Source organism: Lasioglossum baleicum, chromosome 10 (assembly GCF_051020765.1).
Source record: "Lasioglossum baleicum chromosome 10, iyLasBale1, whole genome shotgun sequence".
Taxonomy (NCBI): Eukaryota; Metazoa; Arthropoda; class Insecta; order Hymenoptera; family Halictidae; genus Lasioglossum; species Lasioglossum baleicum.
In genome coordinates this window covers 1,934,227-1,957,643 of record NC_134938.1, presented here as the reverse complement: position 1 = coordinate 1,957,643, position 23,417 = coordinate 1,934,227, and the positions used below count along the sequence as shown (strand labels likewise).

General features: G+C 43.7%; 2 protein-coding genes across 5 annotated transcripts in view; one reads left to right on the top strand and one right to left on the bottom strand.

Moving 5' to 3' along the window:
- Positions 1–23,417, bottom strand: part of Qin (tudor domain-containing protein qin) — a 257,551-nt gene that overhangs the window by 23,066 nt on the left and 211,068 nt on the right. The window contains exon 4 of one of the 4 annotated variants that reach the window (XM_076431338.1): positions 8,388–8,425. The exons of the other annotated variants lie outside the window; for them this stretch is intronic. Within the exon in view, the coding sequence (XP_076287453.1) occupies positions 8,388–8,425 (38 nt within the window). The remainder of the gene's footprint in view (positions 1–8,387; positions 8,426–23,417) is intronic. 4 annotated transcript variants of the gene reach the window in all.
- LOC143212520 (uncharacterized) overlaps positions 1–23,417 on the top strand; it is a 101,300-nt gene that overhangs the window by 7,027 nt on the left and 70,856 nt on the right. The window lies entirely within an intron of this gene.

Genomic DNA, 23,417 nt, shown 5'->3' with positions numbered 1-23,417 from the left:
ACTGCTATACTTTTAAAGTGTCGAAGGAATGTCACAATTAATCGGTCGGTGAGAAAGAAATGGCAGCCGAGGCACGTTAACGTTATTCTTCCGGATTTGAATCGACGAATCATTGCGCAAAATAAACATTTTCTGTTTGAATCGCAGTAAATAGATCATTGTTACAAATGCATAAATACCACGTTCGATTGTTCGCGGGTATTAACATTTTATACGTATCTGGAATGGTCGAAAGTTTCTCTAGAGAGCTTGCTCGGATGCCATTTTGTTTTCATCCGTCAGCTGCGTCAACTGCGCGGGACATCCATTCAAAACTTTTATCCGGCGTAAAGGATTAGTTTTTCTATTGATCTCCTTTTAAAAAAAAAAATCGAAACGTTTTATTTAAACAAAAACTAGAGAGGGGAGAGTACACCGTATTTATATGGATTTCGCGTTTCCATGAATAATTAACGTTGCCGAGCTAATGGTTGTCCGAATTTCTGTTTCGCCCGTTTTAAAAGGTGTCCACGATTGACCAGCGTTTGTTTCAACATTTATCGTACGCATCGAAGAATAATAGGTGATCGATGTTATCTTCGAATTCGTGTACAACTTTGTAGCTGATAATACTTGCAATATAACTTATAAAAGTAAGAATTCTCCGTTTGCAACATGCACTTTTGTCGATTCCAAGCGACCCAAAATTTAGTAATATCTGCATAACCTAATTATCAGCAGACCATTAGACCCGAATGGCAGGAATAACATTAACGTTGTCCTAATTGTTGCTGTTGGTTGTTATCGCGGCGGTTTGAGGAAATCGATGGAATCGTGCTCGGCGTGTAGCGTGCTGATAATAGCCCTTATCGAATGCTCGCCGACGATAAGTGATACAGGATGATTCAGTAACTGTCCGCAACTCGATATCCGGTGTTACCATGAAGATCGAATAGAGATTTTGCCGAATAAAAATTTCCTCAACAAATATTCCAATTCCGATACGAAGGCAGCAATTGAAAACGATTCGCCAGTCAAATGTCCGAGCACAATCGCTTGTACATTTTTCATTTATTGGCAAAACATTTATATTTTCAATTATTTATTTATGAAACATATACTAATATATCCGCGACGTTTCTCCGATTCAAACGAGCCCAAACACGATACCATTTGGATCGCATTGAAGCGTGTTATCCACGTTTCTGTAGAACCTCGCTTATGCGAACCGCTAAGAGGGGCGTCGCTATAGTGCTTTTAAATGAGCAAATCTGGAGCGAATGACACCGTGTTTGGGCTCGTTTTAATCAGACAAACGTCGCGAACGTGCCAGTAGAACTTTCCCAACCAAATAATCTAACAACAAAGAGATATTGTTGAAAGAAGGGACATTTTAGCTTGTTTAGCAGAAATTTCACAACGAGATGATATGTTGGGCTCAGTAACGGTGCGCGCACGTGTTCGGCGCGTTCACGTGTAACAGTTGCGATTCGCGATCGCTCGATACCGATACGAGAACCGCTATTAATAAATCTCCGTGTATGATATCAGCACGGCGGAATTTCCTAGATTCTCTCACGTCCTTGGCGAACGTTGGCTCTGGATAGTGGAGCTATAGTGATCAAAACACACAGAGAGAAACACGAGTCGCGGGGCGAGCCCGTTTCCGGTCTGTCAGATTTTCTGTTCCGTGGTCATCGTTCGATAACGTACAAAGGCCGGGGCTCTCCCCGTAAAAAGATTAAACCCGTCGATTTCTCTCTCGGACGAAGTCGACGCTCGGCGCGGCGGCTCGCGCACATCACGAAAATACAATATATATTTGCCAAACCACCGTGTTCCGCCCCCGGTATTTCGCACGAAAGAAACAACCCCGATCGGTTGCTTTTGTTTCGTCGTTAGCGACGGAAACATTCGTGGCAACTGTTTCCTACGGGAACATCCCTACCCCCCGTTTTCCTTCGGTCGGGTTTTTCCGTTCGTTTCGACGACACGAGCCGCAAAAAGAAGGCAACGTCCGAAAACAATAACTAAAACCGAGAAACGAACGGACTGGAGATCCAGCTCCGTTGCCTCTCTCTCCTGATTCGAAATCTCTTCCCCAAATCAATTGTCCCTTGGTTAGACTGCAGGAAGATGATCACGCAGGATGATCCATTGCATAAGATTCCCGACGTTTTTCTGATTAAAACGAGGCCAAACACGACACAATTCGGACCGCAACAGTTCCAGCGCATACCAGTTCGCATAATCGAGGCTCCACTGTTCCGTGGATTACGCAGTCATACACGATCCGAATGGTATCGTGCTTGGGCTCGTTTTAACCAGAAGAACGTCACGGACATATTAGTGTATGTTTCATAAACAAATAGTTAAAAATAAACAATACACATTCAGTTGTTGAGCAGCTTAAAGTACAAGTTTAAGACCGTCGTATGGATGGACGTGGCTCCCGAGGAATCTGGGCTGATACCCGCGACGAATTTGTTTAAGATGAACGACCGGCTATGGTTTCGAGTCCAGCCGGGGCGCGACAGTTCGCGGATCAGAATTAAACAGGAATGGACCGCGGGCCGGCTCCCGAGTATGCAGCGTCGATTTATTTTTATATTGCGGAATTTATTTTGGACGTTACCTGGCGGTGTCCAGTCCCGGGCAAATAAATCTGCTCGCGGGAGCGACGCGTGACTCGTCGTCGTTCGAAGCCTGCCACGATAAATTCCATTTCGACGTCGCGCGGGCAAACCAACGGTGACAATAATGCATAGGTGCATAATCCGCGACTCCTACGCGCCGCGTGAATGCACCGATCCGGCCGGTACACTTGTACACATCGTGCGAACGGACACCGGTGGGATGCACCGCGCAACTTGTGCATCCTACAGAGCCCCTCCTCCCCTCCCCATCCCCCCGCCGTTGCATCCTTTTTCCGCATGTGTCATTTTTTTTTTGTATGCTTCCACGTGTCTCCCTTTTTTATTCGTTCGACAGTGTCGCTGAAACCAAGGATTGTTTATTTTAAAGGGGAAGCCGCGATCGATCGTTAACCAGTTGAAATATCTCTTTGTTGTTAGATTACTTTGTTGTAAAAGTTCCACTGCCATATTCCTGACGTTTCTCTGATTGGAACGAGCCCAAACACGATGTCATTCGCTCCAGATTTGCTCAATTAAAAACACTGTAGCGACACCCCTCTTAGCGGTTCGCATAAGCGAGGTTCTACAAAATCGTGGATTACACGCTTAAATGCGATCCGAATGGTATCGTGTTTGGGCTCGTTTTAACCGTAAGGACGTCGCGGATGTATCGGTGGAAGTTTCATAAAGATATAGTTAAAAACCGAACGAATTTATTTTACAATTTAAGCAATTAGAATTTGTAGACAGACAAAATGACGGTGGTACGTGTCTAACAGCTCTCGTCTCGCCGTTTTCATTTCCGTTCTAATAATTATACAGGCGATATACGCACGTTCCACTGGAGTCGTTTTACTCTTCTTTGAGTATGAATGCATTATGCTCGGCAATATGTTGCGCGTTAATAATTTATTTTTGCGAGAATAATACGATCCGGTGCGGCCAGAAGCAAACGTATTAATTAACCAACTGTAACGGCCCCCCTCCCGCCCGATATACGCCGTTTCAAAGTAAAATTATAAATTTAATGCGTCGAAATTATACAAAGTTTAATCGGGGAATGTTTGCATCCGCTGCAACGATTATTATGTGAAAATCGTTTCGCCATTTTTCCGTCGCATTTCCCGACCGTTCGCCAATGGATCTCTGAACATTCCGTTTTCATTTGTTGACACGAGGATTTTAACCATAAGCATCGAAATTATTTGTCCAGATGTTGCCGGCGCGTTAAAATATTATTGAAAGTCTAGGATGCGATCTCGAGAGAAGTATCCAGCCGATTTGTTGTTTATCGGAGTCTTTTTAAATCGGTCTCGACCGAGCAATTACTCCGAGCGATCAGATTAGATTAATTTTATTCGCATGCCGGCGTGTACGCGCGGAAACCTACGTCACAGGGCGCATTTTGCCTTTCACCGTCTGCGCTGAATGAACGTTGGAATTCGAACGACGACGCGTGGAAATCCGTTCATCCGTGGCTAGTAGGTGAGACCCAGAAACACGGAAGGTTGCGCTTCTATCATCTACTCGGGCAGATTACCTCAGAGCCGTCCACTGTTGATCCCGAGACAACAGGCTTTGCCATTCACCGTCGCTATTTCCATAAAACATCGACGTTGCACAGAGGCGAGGCTAATTTTGCAACAAACCTCCGGTATTGTTAATGATTTTCTGATGAAACATCTACCAGCACATGCGCGATACGCTGCCGATTAAAACGAGTCCAAGCACGATACGATTCGCATTCCGTTTACCCGTTTAATCCACGATTTAGTGGAGCCTCTGCTATCCGAACCGCTGCTGAAGAGTCTTTCGGAGAACCACGAAATTTGGAACATGGTTTCAAGTGAGATGTTCTTCCACATAATGTGGTAGTTTTGTAGTGTAATTTCCAACAAAATCGATGCTTGTCCGACGCCTTTTTGCTTGCTTCGGGCTTCTTTCGAGCCTCTAAAAGTCCCGGAATGGCCGGAAGATAGATATTTCATTCGGAAACGAGACTCGTAAAATGAAGTCGAAAGTCCACTTTCGACAGCTGGAAATCCTTGTTGGTCTCCGTCCATCGATCTGTGGACTTATGATCGCGTAACCTTGACTCGGCGGTTTCGCCGGTGGCCTTGAGCACAGGCTGGTTTCCGTCGAACGTATCGGATATTTGCATCGGAAAACACTTACTTTCCCGGCTGCCCACGGAAATCCGTTTCTCCTCCACTTACGACACTCGAGCGGCGTCGAGGGAAAACGTGAACAACTCGTTCCGAGCTATCGATACATTTTTTACATCGATTCTGCGGGAAAAGATACCGCGGAGAAAACGAGCAACACTTTTACGATGCGAAGTGGGCCATGAGCTAGATTAAAGAATGGATAAGATACAATATTTTCGAAATAGTGTGTAATCATTACCGACCATCGAGCTCCGAACACCTTTCGGCGCCTGAAACGGTAGGAGCTGTGTCGACAAGGTAAAAACAGTTGAAAGGGAAGTTGCGTAGATTATCGCAACGCGCGCGTACATCGTCGAACAATGAACAATGACTACTGAGAGCGAGCCGTTCGTTGACGCAGGAAAAGAATGCATTGCTGCCGTGTCACGCGCGCGTTTCCGACTGGAGAGAACCTTTGAGACACGCGAGCAAGACCGATCACGTTCTACATTGTAACACCTACATCCATCTACACAATCGAAATTTTTTTAAATGAAATTTGATATTTTTTCACCGATATCGTTGTAGAGCGTGAAAAAACGAATCCAACGAGTACCATGACCATACCATTACGATCGTTCAATCCCTAGTTATTCGTATCTGAAATATAATCTGTGGATTAGGTTTGTCCCTTCAGACTCGAATATCTCGAGATGAAATGATCGTAATGGTACGGTCATGGTACTCGTTGGATTCGTCTTTTTACGATCTAGGAGAATGTCCAAAAATATATATAGGGTGTCCGCATAAAAAAATATTGACAATCTTGAAATCTCTGTTTTAAACTTTAACTTGACTCACTTATTGAAACGACTGATTCCGGCCAAAGTCATTCTTGTTCGACGTGTTCGCGGTGAGGGACGAATTAAGAAGCGATCGTCTCGAAGAAATGCAATTAGCCGGACAGCCACCAGCGAAGATTGAAATACAATTCAGTGGATTCATTTAGTTCGGGGCCTAGTAATTCGCAATCTGCCTTTCGCCTGTTAGACCGCCACTCCGAGATAAACTTTCAATGAGGGAAAACGCCTGGTCGCGCTACGGTTCTACAGGGTGGCCTCGAGAAACTTGATTACCGAAGACACCATTGATCGTCTGCAGCCTCGTTCGCTACCCCCATTCAGTCGGCGCCGATAGAAATCCCATATTATCCCCATCATATCAGTCAATAATTAAACAACCAACAAAACACAATAATTAGAATATGAATATGTTGTAAATTTATTACAGAAGCAATTGAAGCACTGTAATTGGTCTCCTTTAGCCGTGCAACGATGAATGAATTAAATTTACGAGGAGCTGCAGTATTACCTCTCTATCCGGCTACATATTTACCGTTGAACTTCTTAATCTTCGAACCGAAGCAGCAATTAATTACTTCTGTTATGAAATCGCGCCGGGACCATAGCTTATTTTCATTAAATATCTAAAGCCGGAACGTCGAAGCTTTTAACAACATCCTTCGGAGTCTTTGATGCCTGGGATACGATTAAAAGTAAAGCTTTCAGAGTACACATTCCTCTTTCATTGAACGCAACACTCGCTAATGAATTCTTTGCGCAATCTGCCCGGGACAAAGCTTGTCGCGATTACGCGTTACCACGTGCAAACTTTTCGGATTTGTTCGAATTTTTATACAACCTCTGACGAAGAAAAATTACGCGAATAATAGAACTGCAGCATCTAAGAAATAGGACGAACTGGAGAGTTTTACTTAGAGATCGTTTTAGACAACAGCGAGCTAGGAAAAACCGACGGGTTCGTCCCATCTCTTAGAACGTGTAATTTTCGATCGACAAATAATTTGTACAGCCAGGTATTTGCAGATAATTTCTATATCGAAAGTTCGGAGTGTATCGAAGAGTGTATTCGATACGCAACTATCGACCGTGCAATAAGTCGGGAAAGGTATACAGGAGATTAATTTACGTCCATCATCATCTGCGAACTTCCCTCTCCGAGCAACAACATTCGGCGAACTTTTGCGAAAGCGAACCCGACTTCGCTTCTTCTACTGTATAATCGAGTAGTCATCGGTTTATTCCTCCGCTATGCCAGGATGGAACAACGAGGCGGCCGGGGAGAGCCCAGTAATGAATGTAATTTAAAATCGATCCCGCGGATGTGTTCCGCGGTGCAGCCACCACGGGTCGTTCACTATCTTTGAAACTTTGTTACGTTGGGGATGAATATCTCAGTCGAGCGGGCGAAGAGGAGAGCAACTTTCCGGGGGCCGCGTGACGAAAACTCCCGAAACTTTTGACATAATACACAGTACGCGTAATGTGATTTCGGATGAAATTATTGTTTGCACGAAGACATCCGTCCCGGTCTGGTTAACGACGTCCTACTCGCTATACGTGTATATCTCCTTTCGGAACACGTGATGGAACTCCGGCACTGTCGAGACATGTTATTTTTCAGTCCGAAGTGCCTAACTCGCTATTCGAAGCTGGGTTTCTACTAACTTCCAAAAATTTTAATGTTAAAAAATGTATATTCGAATTTAACTCTTAAGTGAAGGAAAATTTTGACGTTTAATATGGAGAGCCAATTTTAGAAATCTGAAGACAAGCCCGTGTAACAGGAAACTTGGGAAAATGTTAGATCATTTAAATTCGAAGTTAACTTTGATTCTTATGTGAAGAAAAATTGTTCAATCTCGTAAAAATATTGCGAGCCAATTTTAGAAATCTGGAGACAAGCCCGTGTAACAGGAAACTTGGGAAAATGTTAGAACATTTAAATTCGAAGTTAACTTTGATTCTTATGTGAAGAAAAATTGTTCAATCTCGTAAAAATATTGCGAGCCAATTTTAGAAATCTGGAGACAAGCCCGCGTAACAGGAAACTTGGGAAAATGTTAGAACATTTAAATTCGAAGTTAACTTTGATTCTTATGTGAAGAAAAATTGTTCAATCTCGTAAAAATATTGCGAGCCAATTTTAGAAATCTGGAGACAAGCCCGTGTACCAGGAAACTTGGGAAAATGTTGGAACATTTTAATTCGAAGTTAACCTTGATTCTTATGTGAAGAAAAATTGTTCAATCTCGTAAAATTATTATTTAAATGACAATTGGCCCGAGAACATGGAGGAATTATTTGCCCGTGGAACAGCGGTATGTAAATCGGTATTCGCCGAATCAAAGGTGCAACGCATAGTTTAAGTTAGCTAACTCCTCAAAGGCTCCGATTTTTTCCTTAATTGGAAAAGTTTTTTAGTAGTTTCTACTTCAATTTGCTACATGCCTCTTCGTCCTGTTACTAGGGATCGACGCCCAGCCTCCGGGTTTTCTTTGAGACAAAAGGTTTCATCGAGCAGGGGAAGGTGGAGGTGTGGGGTGGGGTGGTGGTGAAACTTATTCCACCGCGCGTCGATTCACTTCGCCGAAAAACAAAAAAAAAAGAAGGAAGGTGAAACAGCTTCCTTCGGACGGGAGCGTCAATTTTATTTAATCGCGAGAGGAAGTTGAACACGCTCGACGATGACTCCGCCACGCTTGTAAAACACATCGCGAGCATTATACTGTTTGTTGGCGATGAGTATCGGATCATGTACTTACGGAATTAGCATTGAATTGTGTCTCGCACTGCGGCTTACCTGAAACAGAAAGACGAGGATGGTTAGTGCGTGAAATCTCAGCACGAGAATACTGACATAACTATATTAATACAATGACCATTTCTTTTTTCATTTTCAATTATTTTTTCACGAACCCTTTGCTGGTGTATTCGTTGCATTTTTCCGATCAAAAAGAGCCCAAGCACGATCAATTTGGACCACATTTACTCAGTTCGGATAGTAGAGGCTCCGCTATATCGTGGATTAAACAAACAAGAACGATCAAAATGGTATCGTGTTGGGTATCGTTTTAATCGGCAAAACGTCGCGCATGTGCAGGCGAAAGTTCCATTAAAAAATCGTCAACAATAAACAAGTTACAGCAGAAAATATTTACGGTCTGAGCGATAACAGAAGAAAGAACAATGTCTGTACACGATCTACACTTCCGCTGTTTCGGATAGAAGTTCGGTAGAATATTTGCAGCATCTGGAGAATATACCGGAGCAACATTCGCGAGACTTGGTATTCCCCGGGGCGGTGTCTTCGTGTCCATTATCTTTTCCGTGGCCGTAAACTCGTTTATATCCATCGGCAAGCATCAGCGTCCGAAAAACCATCGGTAAATTAGATTCGGCTGACTCGATTAGAAAACCGTAGACCCGAACGAGCCTTTCTATTTACCGCTATATTCGCGAACGAAGTTAAGAGATCCCGGGGATAGAGAAACGTGGGGTCCACTCGCCGTCGATCATCAGTTTCGGGTTTGTTCCACAGGTATACCGTATACACACATGTCTGTATCGCCGGCACGTGACTTTGGTCTTAAGCAACGCGACGCGGCGAACCTGCCGGGGTAAAGGGGAGGGGATTGTTGCTGTGCGCAGCATAAAGGACGACGCATCGCCGCCGATGAAAAACATACGAACAGCTGGGGCAAGCAGGAACAACAGCCATGCGTTTTCCGCGGGAATAACGTTAACTCTGACACTGTCTGACCAGTCACGTGCGCGCACCCGGAGCCTTTTAAATTCGACGTTTCTGCCCGCGAAATAATTTTCCTTCTTTCCCGACCGCCATCGCTGTGTGTACCTCCCGTGGTCGTGATTGGTGCGGCTTCGACGCGGATCAGACCCATTACTGTCTCGGAAAATGTTATGAGAAATGGTTTGTGTTTAACCATTTCTCACTGAAACTATCACCGACACGTTCGCCACATTTTGCCGATTAAAAAGAGCCCAAACACGATGCACTTCGAACAAAGACGTGGCCGGTTCGGATAAGCGAGGTTCTACTAAATGGTGGATTACTCGGACAAATCGAATTCAAAGTATATCGTGTTTGGGCTCTTTGTACCCGGAAAAGGGCCACGAATACGCTGGTAAAATCTCGTTAAAAAATTATTGACATACAAAATGCTTTTCCAGTAATTAGTACTGTTTCTCGAGCTTGATATTTCTTTAGCGTGGTTGTTTTAATCTGTTCGAGCGATCGGTCAAAAGAATCGCTTCGGTAACGTCGCCGGCGCGACGTCCACCCGAATATTGGATCAGGGGGGGATCTTTCAGTTGTTTTCGACACAGAACGGTGGGGTCTCGATTCAACTGCTCTCGCCTGTTTACATTCCCTTGAGGAGGTAAGTGACGACAAGCATCCTCGGGCTACGTGCACTCGTACGCTCGAATCCGAAGCCACGGATTGTGTCGGGACTGTGGAAAGCCGTGTTATCTCGAATAATACGATTATACCGAATAATCGTGGCCACCAGACGAGACACCGCTCACACAAGCCTCTCTCTGACGTTATCCGAGCCCCCGCGCCCGCTCGTTACATTCATTTTGCTCGAATCTTTTTGCCGAGCGAGTGGACGTCAAAGAGCATGATGGATCCTGCGGACACGCGTGTCCCATTCGATGCGCGATCGATAATCTTGTTATTCCTCGCCGAAAATCAATTCTTAGACGTCCCCTCCGGTATTTCTCGTAACTGTTCTCGACGCACAATTAGAGAACCACTGAGTTATATTGGTCTTCAACTGTATTTTCTACGAATTTTTTAATTTTTCAACGAGCCAACGCCATCGTGTTATGTAAAATTAACGTAAATTGTTGGTCGATAGTGCAGCGCACCGCGCGTGTAATTATTAATTTATTATACGTATGAATTTCTTATCGGTTCATACATATTGAAAGCGTGCCGCGCGATCTCTAATTGACAAAAACATAATTATCGTCGTATCCGCGAGCAACTTTTTGCTCAATAAATTATCCGTATCGCTGGAAATTGCTCTTTGCATTAACATCGTTGCGTCATATATATAAATTAGCGAAATTCAAGCATGATATATTACGGATTTAGTGTTTCGAGCAGAAAGGTCAGGTTATTGGGCGGCTATAGTTCGCGTGATTTTTATGGCAACCCATCACCGTCAATTTCTACGATTGGCAGCGTCAGATCCGTATTCCCGTACAATAATTCAGCGCCGGCTTACAAGGATATTACATCGGCTTTGGAAAGGAGACCGCCAAATATCCTGTCACGTAATTACGTAATCCGTTTGCTCGTTTAAATCCCCCGGATCTGCCCTCGAGCGAGATTTTGCAATGATCGATCTTGTTCAAGAGGGAAAGAAGGCTTAAATATCGCTTGCGAGACACAGATCGATTACATCTGTCGTGACCGACTTGTTTGTACATCGGTCGATTGTTGCCGAGACTATATTTTCAACAAGCTCTAATCGCCATTTGAAACATTCTTATAGCCACAGTACGAAAAAAATTCAATTCAAATCATAATAATTTAATTTAATTCAGATAAATTGACTTTCTTTTCCTCGAGGTCATTCGAAGGTCATAGTGTAGCATGCTATTGAACTCGTGTTGACGTCAGCGAAAACACTAGGATGTGAAAAATATACGGTGCCGGGTAAAAATCATCGGTGACCTTCGAAACACCTTGAAAAAGACAACAATCAGAACATTCTTTTATAACACCATATTTGCCTCGTTTGATAGTACAACTTTTCTCTCGAACATTTTCTTCTATCTTCAACGGAGCTATTTAATCAAATCGAATTTACTATTGAGATGAATAATATTTGATGAAAAGTATTTTAAAATGTAAATATACGACAAAATTTTTGACAAACTGGTACACGCTGTGCCTCCGGTCGCGGGCGATCCGTTTTCCATTATGCTCTGTCTCCACCCTTTTTTTCAATTTCACCACATCCATTGTACTTTCACTCTCCATAGATCAATCTTACTTACACGTTGACGTAACACTCCTAATGAATGCATCAGAGTTCGGAGATTAATCCAAATGAAAACTAATTGACAGAATGTTTGGAAGGGCGTGGCCAAGAATTATTAATTCATCACCGGGTCGTAAACAACAATTTTTATATTTTGTCAAATGATTAAATACGAGTGCATTGTTTTCGCTCTGTTCATTGTAAAATTGACACGGAAGCCAAGCCCGAAGGAGGGTCCAATTAGATCGTTCACATAGCAATCGATCAGTCTCGCCGATCCTTGCCGTGAAGTCGGAACTTTTCAGTGAGCCGGGTATCTCCGGGTCTGTCGGGTCTCGATACACCAACTATAACTGGGAATTGAATTAACGTTCGTTATCAGAATTTGTACGTATAAGCGCCTAAAGACAGAAACTAATACATTGCGTTGTTAGCAGCCAATTATCGAGTTCGGGGTGTCGTACGATAATACCCTTCGTATCGCGAACTCCCTGCTAGCACAGGGGAGCATTGTGCAACCTACATATAACGCACCCTAACTTGTAAGTAGCTACCGTCGAACTTCCCGGGACACAAAATTACAATTCCACCTAGCTAGCTAAAGGCATCTCTCTCTCTCTCCCATCTCTCTTCCCAGTTTTACATTTATTCCTAGAATTCGTAATTTAAATCCCGTAATTGACATTCATAAATTGACAAAAATGTTGTACTTGAAGTCATTCCTGGAGTCATTTCAAGCAACTTCTTCCTTTGCGAAAATCTTCTCTGAAGCTCCGTTCAGGAGTTATCAACGAAAAACATGAATCAATCGGGGCGGGGCTACTTGTCGGAGGAGGCGGAGTCCGTTCGCTGCAACCGCGCTCCGATTGGCCCGCGTTTTTCTTTAATAACTCTGTAACGAAGCTTCCGAGAACATTTTCGCAAAGGAAGAAGTTACTTGAAATCACTTCAGGAATCATCCCATAGAAGTGCAACTTTTTTGAGACACCCTGTAGGAATCCTGTAGAGTATATTTTCCGTACATTTTCCTCGGTGCATACACAAGTTACGCTAGTTTTCCAGACGAATCGGAACACGGTTTTTCGCGAGCCCCGGTAAGCCGAGAATTCGTTGGGATTGTTTGAATAAAATTTTACGAGATCAATTTCGGCCGGCACCTACTGCAAAATCGTGTGCCGTTCGCGTCCACGCATTCATCTCCGTGAAAATGCGCTGCGTGCGCGAATAAAATACGTTTATGATCGGCCCGGGCCGAGACTTACGTTTATTTTCGACCGTATCATACGCCGGCGAATTTTCGAAATCGATAAATCAGCTGAAAATTTCGCAATTTTGTAATTTCTCATACTTCATGCTGCTGCTGTTCTCTACGAGGTAATTTTTTGTCGGGCAAGTACAGTCTCCATTACCGAAAAATTGTCATCTTGCTGATTCATTGAGAAACATAATTTCGGAGAAAATGTTGGGAAAGTAAAAAAAATCAAAAAAATTGTTTATTCGATATAAAAATTAATACCGTTCGATAATCCACGAACACTATTTTATTTATTGTTATAATGTTGCTTTTTAATTGGAATTGCGAGCACGGTAAATTGTGTATTTTTTGCTGTTTTTTTCGGGAAAGATGATTGTACAGTATTTGAACGTTTTATTAACAGTCCAGAGACGGAAAGTTTGCGCACGATTTTTACACAACAATAACCCCATTCGTTTGCGAGTATTTACGGGGGGGGGTTGAATTTGTCGCGGCGCTGTCAAATGTCATTAACTACCAATTTTGAATAAAGCGAGTTAAATAGTTCACCGAGATCCCCTGAAAGCACCTTTCATACCGCGCACATTTCATTTACTGCAATTTACTACGAAATCCATATGAAAATAATTTTCAAACGTCGCTAAATGCAGTTTACGATAATATCCGCGCTCGACAAAAGTTATCAAACAGCATTAACGTCTTCTATACAGATTTGTTATTGCGACGGGATTTACGAGAGGAAATTTCAATATTCCGGAAAGGGAACGAAAAAAGCATATAATCAAATATTTCTTGATAAACCTTTTTTCTACGTTTATCACAATTTCCAATCAGTGCTTTCATTAATAAAACGTTCACATTCCCTGACAGAGAATTGGATTTTTAAAAATCCACGATTAAAGTAGAGTCTCTCTGATCAGTTCGGATAGTCGAGGTTCCAGTATATATCGCGGATTAAACAAACAAATGAGATCCAAACCATATCGTGTTGGGTATCATTTTACTCGCAGAACTGTCACGCATATGCAAATAATCTAATCCTAAATAAATAATTAAGAACAAAATAGTTATAATGCAAAATCCACAATGTCCCAGCAGTGTCCGATCGAAGAACAGTGTCTGTACGCGATCTAAAAAATATTTCGATCCCGAGTTTTTCGCGGATAATATCTAAGGCGTTACAATAATAGTTTCTGGATGAATTCAAGGTTATTAGCTCGGCCAGGGAACGCGTTAAACCGGATTAATATTTCTGAATATCGGGGTCGGCCAGCATCCAGCATCAGCTCTCCTTTCATTCGTTCCCGGTCTCGCGTATCAGAATATTATTGACGGTGTTTTGCTTAAATTGTTTTCCAGAGAGGGTGGGGGGTGGGCTCGGCTCGGCCGTTTACCGCCACATCATACACCCTCGACTGTGATTCCGTTCGCCGGTTGATCCAATTAAGCTCTCGCAGCTAGTTGCCGCGGATGATGTTCTTATTAATGCTATAAAAGTGAAGTACGTGTAACGAGCCCGCTCGCACGAACTCTGCGAAATTAATATTACCGGCGACGGGCCGCGATAAATCAACTTTTACGACAGAACTCAAATAAACGTCCCGGCTCGGACTTTTAATCTAAAGTTGCCGCGACTCTCTCTTCATGCACTCTCCTCTCCCATGGACTCTCCTTCCGCCATTGTACCTCGATTCTCGATCGGGATCTCCTTGAAATTATTGCTTCCGGCTCGAACAGCCTTCCCGATGATTACCCTGTACGCTTACCTCGAGCTTGTCGTTGTTGATCATTTGTGTTTCCCCTCTTCTTGAAAAATTTTTCTCTTTAACGAATCTACATTGGGCTTGGAGATTGCACCTTCCCCTTTACAACGAGACCTTAAAAAATGTCGTACGATTTTTTTCCACTGTTTCATGAAAGAAAAACGAGGAACTAGTTCGAACGAGTGGGCCTAACTAATACGCCGCTTGTAGTTGTCCGTACACCCTTCGTTCAAAGATGGATAGCTCGGCCAAAAAAAATCGTAGATCAAGTTTCAAGGTCTCGATGTAACGAGGAAGGTTCAATCTTCAAATCCATGTCGACTTCATCTACCAAAAAAATTTTTTAGCTTTGTTACAGACGTTTGAATTTGCAGCATTTTCGTATCTTCATTTTCTCCTGTGGCTAGTCCGGACCAGTGTTTCGGACCAACGTTCCGTTCAAAATTCGATAAATCGACTAGAAAAAATCGTAGATGAACGTTTAAGGTCTCGTTGGAAAGAGGAAGGTTCGATCTTCAAATCCGTGGAAGATTTATTCACTAGAAAAATTTTCCAAAGTTTCTACGGATATTCGAAGTTGGGCTTTCAGCGAACCTCCTTCGTCACGCTCGATTCTAGAAACGCAAAGCAGCGTCGTCGGTGCATCGACGATATCGCGAGGTGGGGCGCATAGAGAATGCAACACCTACACATAGATACACATAGCGGCGAATATTTCCTGGCTGGCGTAGTTCATTTTTCGCTGGTAGTTCGGTTTTCGTTCGACACACGCCTGTGCGAAAGTTCGTTTCGCGGCAGCCGTCGTACCCTCTCCCTCCCTTGCGTCTCCCCTGTGAAATACGTTGAAAATTTGTTTGTGCACACGCGTTTCCAGCCAATTGGACAGCCTGGATATGCCAACGAGATACGCTGTTACGTGGGCACGGACCAACTACCGCCGACAGAAATCGAGTGCGATGTGAGATTGGAATTTCAACGCGAGAAACGATCCCGCCCACTCACTTGAGGAACAATTAAACGAACACACGCCTGTGCTATTATTTCTCCCAAATTTCTTCGCGGCGCAAACAATTAATCGTTGGACGACAAGCAACTAATCCCTTGCCGTACGATTTTCTTCATGGTTACAATTAGTACAACTTCTTTGTCTTCGATAATTTCACTGCTGAGAAGAAGGGACGAAATAACGTTCAATTTAGTTTCCATTCCTTGCAATCGAGTTCTAAATTCAAAGCCGTAACCCCCTCTCTGCCAGTACGCAGGAGACGTGACGCGTCACGTGACCGGGCCGCGGTGGAGGGGCAATGGCGCGTAGTGGACGGAGAAGGTAAAGTTATGAATCAGATTTTCGGGATATAAAAGGATCCCGAAACCCGATTGAAAAATGCATCGAGCGGAAGGGGTGATGTGTTCATCATAAAAAAACCGGTTTTTGTCGAGCGATACAGGTTGTGCTAGGTTAAAAGCGAGGTAAGGCTCGGCAATATAACGTCGCTCCGATATCCGCGAAACTTTCAATCAAACCGAGGCCGATGTCCGATCACCGACAGCTAAAAACCGTGTCTCGGTGCTGCATCGCTGGAAGGTAATCCAACGTCCCCAGGAGCGTTTATTATTGTTCTTTTTACGGTCTGATCCTGTATCGACGCGACGCACAATGACATTTTGCGTTTACTAGTCGAAATGGGACGGTTTTGTTCATTGGAAACGCGATTTTTCCGCGCTAGCTCGCGGATGCGCGCACACCAGCCCCATTCACCGATACACTAACTGTCGCCTCTAATAATGTATCGAGTGCGCCGATTGTATTTAAAATCCCAGCTCTTGTCACTCCCCGCGACACACTCTTTCATCGCACGCGGCTGCCATTGCTACTGCTCCGCCACCGCTGTATATCGAATGGTATTGTAACGACCGTGTGAATAGGATTTTTTTAATTTGCACCTCGATAATGCGTTTTCTTACCGTGGACAATGCGATAAGTCTACCTTTGTCCACCTCTCCGTAAACAATGCACGTGTTTATTTAAATTCCCTGCACGTTAATTATTCGCTCTACGAACGCGTCGCTGATTATTCGATTCCGAATCCTGCAGCCGTCGGGAACGTTTGTTTAACAATTTTTTAAAACGTATTTTTTGACTCGTCGTAAAAATATTAATAAATTTTTGTCGTGACTGAATCCACCGTGGATTTGAAGATTGAACCTTCCTCTTTACAACGAGACCTTGAAACTTGATCTGCGACTTTTTTTGGCCGAGCTATCGATCTTTGAACGAAGGGTGTACGGACAACTACAAGCGGCGTGTTAGTTAGGCCCACTCGTTCGAACTAGTTCCTCGTTTTTCTTCCATGAAACAGTGAAAGAAAATCGCATATAAATTTTTATGATCTCGTTTTAAAGAGGAAGCTTCATTCTTCAAATCCCTGGTGGATTCATTCAGGTAAAAAATGTTTTCACTGTACTATGACGGGAAAACAAGGAACTAGCCGAACAAGTGAACAACACCACCGCTCGTAGTTGTGCGTACACCCTTCGTTCAAAATTCGAAAACTCGGCCAAAAAGAATTGTAGATCAATGTTGAAGATCTCGCTGTAAAGAAGAAGAAGTCCAATCGTCAAATCGCCAGCAGATTCATCCTTGACAAAAATTCTTTGGTCGTTTCATGCAGCTTGAAAGGTGTCAACTTCGTTTTTCGTCCATAAAACAGTGAAAAAGAATTCCCTGTCGGGCCGACTTGTTCAACAATTCTTGAAAATGCTGTTTCGAGAGCACTTTTACTTGAACCGAGTCAGAAGAGACCCAGACTCCGGGACAGACGCGAGTAACAACCGCGTAATTGATTTTTGTCAGATGATTAAGTTGTCGAGGGTAGCCAACTGGCTAAAACCGGAGCTGTCATTCGTACGTATGAAAAGCGTTGGAGGTGGATCGAGTAAGGGTTGATTGTCTACAAAATGACGATGGGGAAGAAGTATTCCCGCTTTAACTTGCCGGAGTTCGTCGTTGGGAAGCGAACGGCTCCGACCGGGATCCGGGAATATTAACCCGACGCGATTACAGACGTCAGAGGGTCTCGAAGCCCGGGAGTCATAAAGTTGGAAAAGTCCATAGGAAGAGGGGTAGTTTTCTGCGGAGCCACCCTATAGGTACATCACGCGGGGCCGTACCTACTAAAGCTCTGTAGTTTACGAAGAGAAAGGATGGAGAGGAGGTAGGTCTGAGTAAGGTAGGATAGGAGGAGGACTCTTGCAATTTCAGTTAATACTATAAAACCTTCTGCACACCTACCAGTTCCGTGTCCGTGAGAGGAGCACAAGGAGAGTTAGCTGAAAGCGTCGTGGCCGAGCCCGTACGCCACTGGCCTCGTCCGAACTTGTCGATGGAAAGCTTTGCTTTATGACCTTCCGTTCATAGTCTTCATAGTGACGCGACGCGAGCTACGCTGCCAACTGTGCACCCCACCACGCTCTTTCTCTCCCACTTCTCCCTACGAATCGTTTCCGGTCGGTGTAGAACGGTTTATTGCCGCCAGAAATTAGGACGAATTAACGGGCCGAATTGGCCGAACCTTAATTGCACGCCGTTGTGCTCACGGCTGCTCGAAAATCACTCGGATAACTTCCCAAACTACGAACAAACGTACTGCACATTCGCAGAATTTAAGCTGGCACAGCCTCGAGCTAAACAATTTTTTAGTATTGTTAGAACATCTCAGGATTTGCACGACACCCCATGGATTTTGTTCGATAGTCTTGTAGAGCGTGGAAAGACGAGTCCAACGAGTACCATGAACGTACCATTGCGATCATCCAATCGCGAGATATTCCGTCCGGCAGGTATGGTCTGGGTTAGTCTACCTTAGCTACCTTCTTCATCTTGGGACTTTCTTCGATAGTCTTGTAGAGCGTGAAAAGACGAGTCCAACGAGTACCATGACCGTACAATTACGATCACTCAATCCCGAGATGAAGAAGGTAGTTAAGTTAGGCCTTATCTTCCGGACGGAATATCTTGAGACTGGATGATCCCAATGGTACGATCATGGTACTCGTTGGACTCGTCTCTTCATGGCCTACAAGAATATGGAACAATACATATAGGGTGTCGTTGAAAAAAATACCGACGACATTGAAATCTCGTTAAAAAATGACTTTAAAGAATATTTATTATTGCAACTCCTTCATGAATTAGGAAAACGTATAATATTATCAGAAGTGTGAAGAGATAGTTTTTTTCCCGTGGAATTGTTTAATCAGAGAGAAGAGTCTATATTCATGATGAAATGGGATCGTTATTCTCGTTTCGTCTTTCGACGTTCATTTGCATTTTTCGGACGAGGCAAACGATACCGAAGCGATCGGATCATAAATCCCGAAAGGAAGCCATGATTCTTTGCTGGTAGTAAAAATCGTGACCGAATGGAAGCCTGTGCCCTCGGACGTAAAACATTTATTCGAAGATAATGTACCCAGGATTAAGGAGGGAACGTGTACCGCACCGGCGTGTCGGCATTAATCTATAAATCATTTCTTTTATACCAAAAGGTGTTCAATCTAGCTTAGTCACTTTATATATATAGTATATAAAATATATATCGCTTTATATATCGAGCGGTTTTCACCGGGAGAATATACAGCAGTGAAATTTTTCATGCTGCGATCAAAAAAAGGACACGCTCTATGAATACATAATACAATATATTTCGCGATTTTTCTAGATCATAAACTCAATTTTGCGTTACAGGGTTCAATAAAAATCTGAACTGCGATTTCTGTCTTGTCTTCGCCATGCTACGTTGGTTTAACAATTACTGATTATATAATTATATATTTATGACAAAACCAAGTGGCTGTAATTGAAAACAGTAAAAATATTAGAAGAGTTAACATATTAGCACTGAACCTACCACGGAGGGTCAAATGACCCATTTTAGATTTTGTATTTGACAATTTTCGTGGGAATTAATCGCACAAAATATAAATAAATTCAATCTTGTTATTTTTATAATAACATGTGCATTAGTCATTTTAGATAGTCGGTAAGGTTTAGTGTTAAAAAATATATAATAAAAAAACTTTTTAAAAACCACACTTATATTAAAATGCACTGAAAAGGAGAAAATAATTTTTTTAGACATTAGTGACCATAAATAAAAGCGTGGAGCGCTAAACTATATTGACATAATCTTCGTGGGCGCTCCACGCTTATATTTATAGTCACTTACGTCTAAAAAATGTTCTCCTTTTTAGTGCACTTTAATATAAGCGTAGTTTCTAAAATGTTTTTGTTTTATATATTTTTTTATTTTCTAATTTCTCGTCTTTTTTAAACGGAACGCAAGATATAGAATTACTGGTATGAAATAGTAAGATATATAGATACGTGAGATAAAATGAGGGGGCGACTCCGAGAGACGACGTCTCTTGATGGAGTCCGAAATTGTCCGAAATGGAACTGAATGAACGGAACACCACACTGACTGAGCTCCTTCGGTGCGAAATGGGTCAGTGTAGTGGGGATGAGTCAGAGTGGGAACGCGTAATGGAGTAGGGAGCGCTAGCGCGCGGAGTGGGGATCGCTGAACGCGATGACGTACTACCGAGCGTCGCGCGACGGGGTGTAACGGTTAATATTAACATTTTTTTTCTCGTGAACGCACAGTTTTTTTTAAAATTTCTTTTTTAATATTGCATTATCATCTAGTTCTGAGCTATGTTTAAAGTTTCAAGTCTCTAGCTCGTCAGGAAGCGGTTTAAAATTCGATTAAAATAAAGAAAGAGGATTTCTATTATTTTGACTACAGTTTGGCAGGAAACTGTTCATTTCGCATAAAGATCCGTTGTCCGGTGATTAATTCTTGTGCAACAAAATTGAGAGAAGATGAAGAATGTACAGGACCCAAATGTCATGCTAGACCGGACCCAGATCAGACTAAAATGGCGACGACGCCGTTGGAAACACGTTGGAAAAGGAGCCCTGCGACAGCCGGGAAAGTATCACGACAGATTTTCGCCTTACTTTTTCCCGGGGAGTGGGCAGTGTGCCATAGAGCCGGGGGGGGGGACATCCGGTGCAATCAATCAGCGGCTGATAACCGGTCGCATGTTCGCGCAGGACTCGGAAAGACACAGAGACGCGGCTCGGCGCGGTGGTCGCTCTCTCTCGATGGTCTTTCTAAAATCACCCTGTACATTTAGTTGTATCTGGGCGAGCGATTGAATGCGAATGGGCCAGCCGGAACGTGAGTATCCCTGACGTCGGCGAGCAGCCGGGCTTTTTCCAGTGACGAGAGGGATCAGGGGGACGCGCGACAGTAAAATCGAAATTGTCAGAGCTGCCGCTTTAGTTTTAGAGCCGTGGGTTACTGCCGTCGGCCAGAACCCTCCTCCTCACCCCGGTTTCCTCTCTTTCGAACCTCTGGCTGGCGTTCTTCGTCGACGACCGGTTTCCGCAGTCATGCGGACCCTGTCTCTCTCCTTTCTTCTCCTCGCTTATACTCTACTTTCTCCCTCTCCCTCTTTGCCCTTTTCCTCGCGAGTAATAAGTAGACTGAGGATCTTTATGGAACGTAAAAATTGTCTGCATCGATTACAAGAAATGGAAACTAAATTGAATGTTGTCCCTCTTCTCTTAATTATTTGAATACAGGAGAAATCATGCAGTGGAACTTCGATTATCCGTGCTGATTGGTGGAACATGATTGGTCCTGGGGGTACAGGAAGAGTTTGGACGGGGGTACTCACTGATTCCAGTGCAACTATTCTGGTCCAGCGGGAGTCTACTGTTGTGTGCAAAGGATGCACACGCCTGCTACTTAATATCGATTGTTCTTAACGGGGGATACTCGCAAGGAAAGGACCCCAGTGTCCGACTTCGATTTTGATCATTTTCTGTGAGACGATGGTATATGGATCCCTAATTATGTATGCAAAATATTAGGTGTAGTCACTGAATAGTTTTAAGGATACAATCAATTAACGTTTCATACCTTGTTGATGTACCATGATTTGAGCTGTAGCTTTCGAAGTTCTGAAACTGTAATTGTTTATACCTTTAAAACTATTGAGTGACTACACCTAATATTTTGCAGACGTCATTAGGGACCCATATACCGTCGTCTCACAAAAGATTATCAAAATCGAGGTCGGACACTGGGGGTCCTTCCCTGGTCGGTGTTTACGACAGTTATAGAAGGGGTACACAGATGTCGAAACTTTGGGAAACACTGGTGTAGCGTATGGGTTGGTTTAACGCGAACTAATTCTTTGTGGAAAGTATTGAGACGATAAGGAATTCAAACATCAGAGGCTCGGTCCATCGAGGTTCTACTGTGTATCGACATCTTCGATTAAAAAAATTTTCCAACAAAATGTTGTATTCGATCTAGTCAATTCTCCTATAAATGCATGAAGATCCGCAGTCTAGTAACAAGTACCATCCTGGGCGGACTTCTAGAATTCAATCAGGGAATTTCACCGTAGGAAAAAGAATAGTGGCTCGGCGAGGACGGGTGGGGTGGATCGGATCGATCGATCCTACCCCGTTCATTTAATTTTTACAACTTTTGATAGCGCTGTAGCTGCACCGTCGTCGTCCGCGCCGCGCCGCTTTATAACCGGCGGCTTTATCGTCCGCCGGGAAATTTCAATGCGCTCCGGGAATCTTAAAACGATCTCCAGGTTAATCTATTCTCGATGGAGGACCCGCGTAATAAGAGAAAGAGTAACGAGGACCGGGTACGACCGGACCCCCGCGCGAGACACGGTTTATGGCGGTGCCGAGATCGAATTCGTCATTGCGCGTGATTCCCTGTGCCAACTGGATGACTCGAGAAAGAAGGGAGAATCAATTCTCCCGCAGCGTCATCTTCATGGAAACGCTCAAGGGAACTTTTCAACTTAACAACATTCATTACAGAAACGTTCGTTGGAAGACAGCCAGCAAGAATTCCGCAGTTTCCAGTCGGTTCCGACACTCTAACTCCCGTCTCGATGTGTTCGAGGGTCTATTTGTTTACATAACTTTTTCATAGTTAATTAGTTTCGTGTGAAAGCTTCACTGGAAGATTGCTGGCTTTCTTCCGAACAAAATGATACCCAACACGACACCATTCGGATCATGAGTGCCCGTGTAATCCACGATTTTGTGGAGCCTCGACTATCCGAACTGCTCAGAGAGGCTCTACTAATTCGCGGATTGAACGAGTAACTGTGGTCCGAATTAGTCGTGCTTGGGCTCATTTTAATCGGGAAAGTGTCACGAATCCGATGACAATAATGATATTCCTATAGATCCAATTGACAGAGTAGCTACCGATGGTTTTAACCAAAGAATTGGAGCGAATCTCATAGTCGTCGCCGAAGTCGTTCGTGCGTTTCAGTATGAATGAGAGAGGTGTCGGCCATCCTTTCCCTCTGCTTCCATTATGTCGGCCTCCCATGAACGAAGGCCGTGGCACGGTTGTGCAAAACAAACATGATGGGACAACGACGTCGACGACGACGACGACGACTACGACGTCGTCAGCGATGACGCCGTCTTCCATCGTCGGCGACGAAAACAACGAGCGGTGTGAGTAAAGTGTGGATGTGTGTGTATGTGGGATGGGCGTTTCTCTCTAAGAGAGAAGCGGGTCTGTAACCTGTTGCTCCATTCTTGAATTTGTCTAGGTTAAGCCTCTTTACCGTCCCCAACCGACGTATAAGTTTATCAGTAATTCATTCCGGCGAATTTCGAAATCACGACCAGCAAATCCG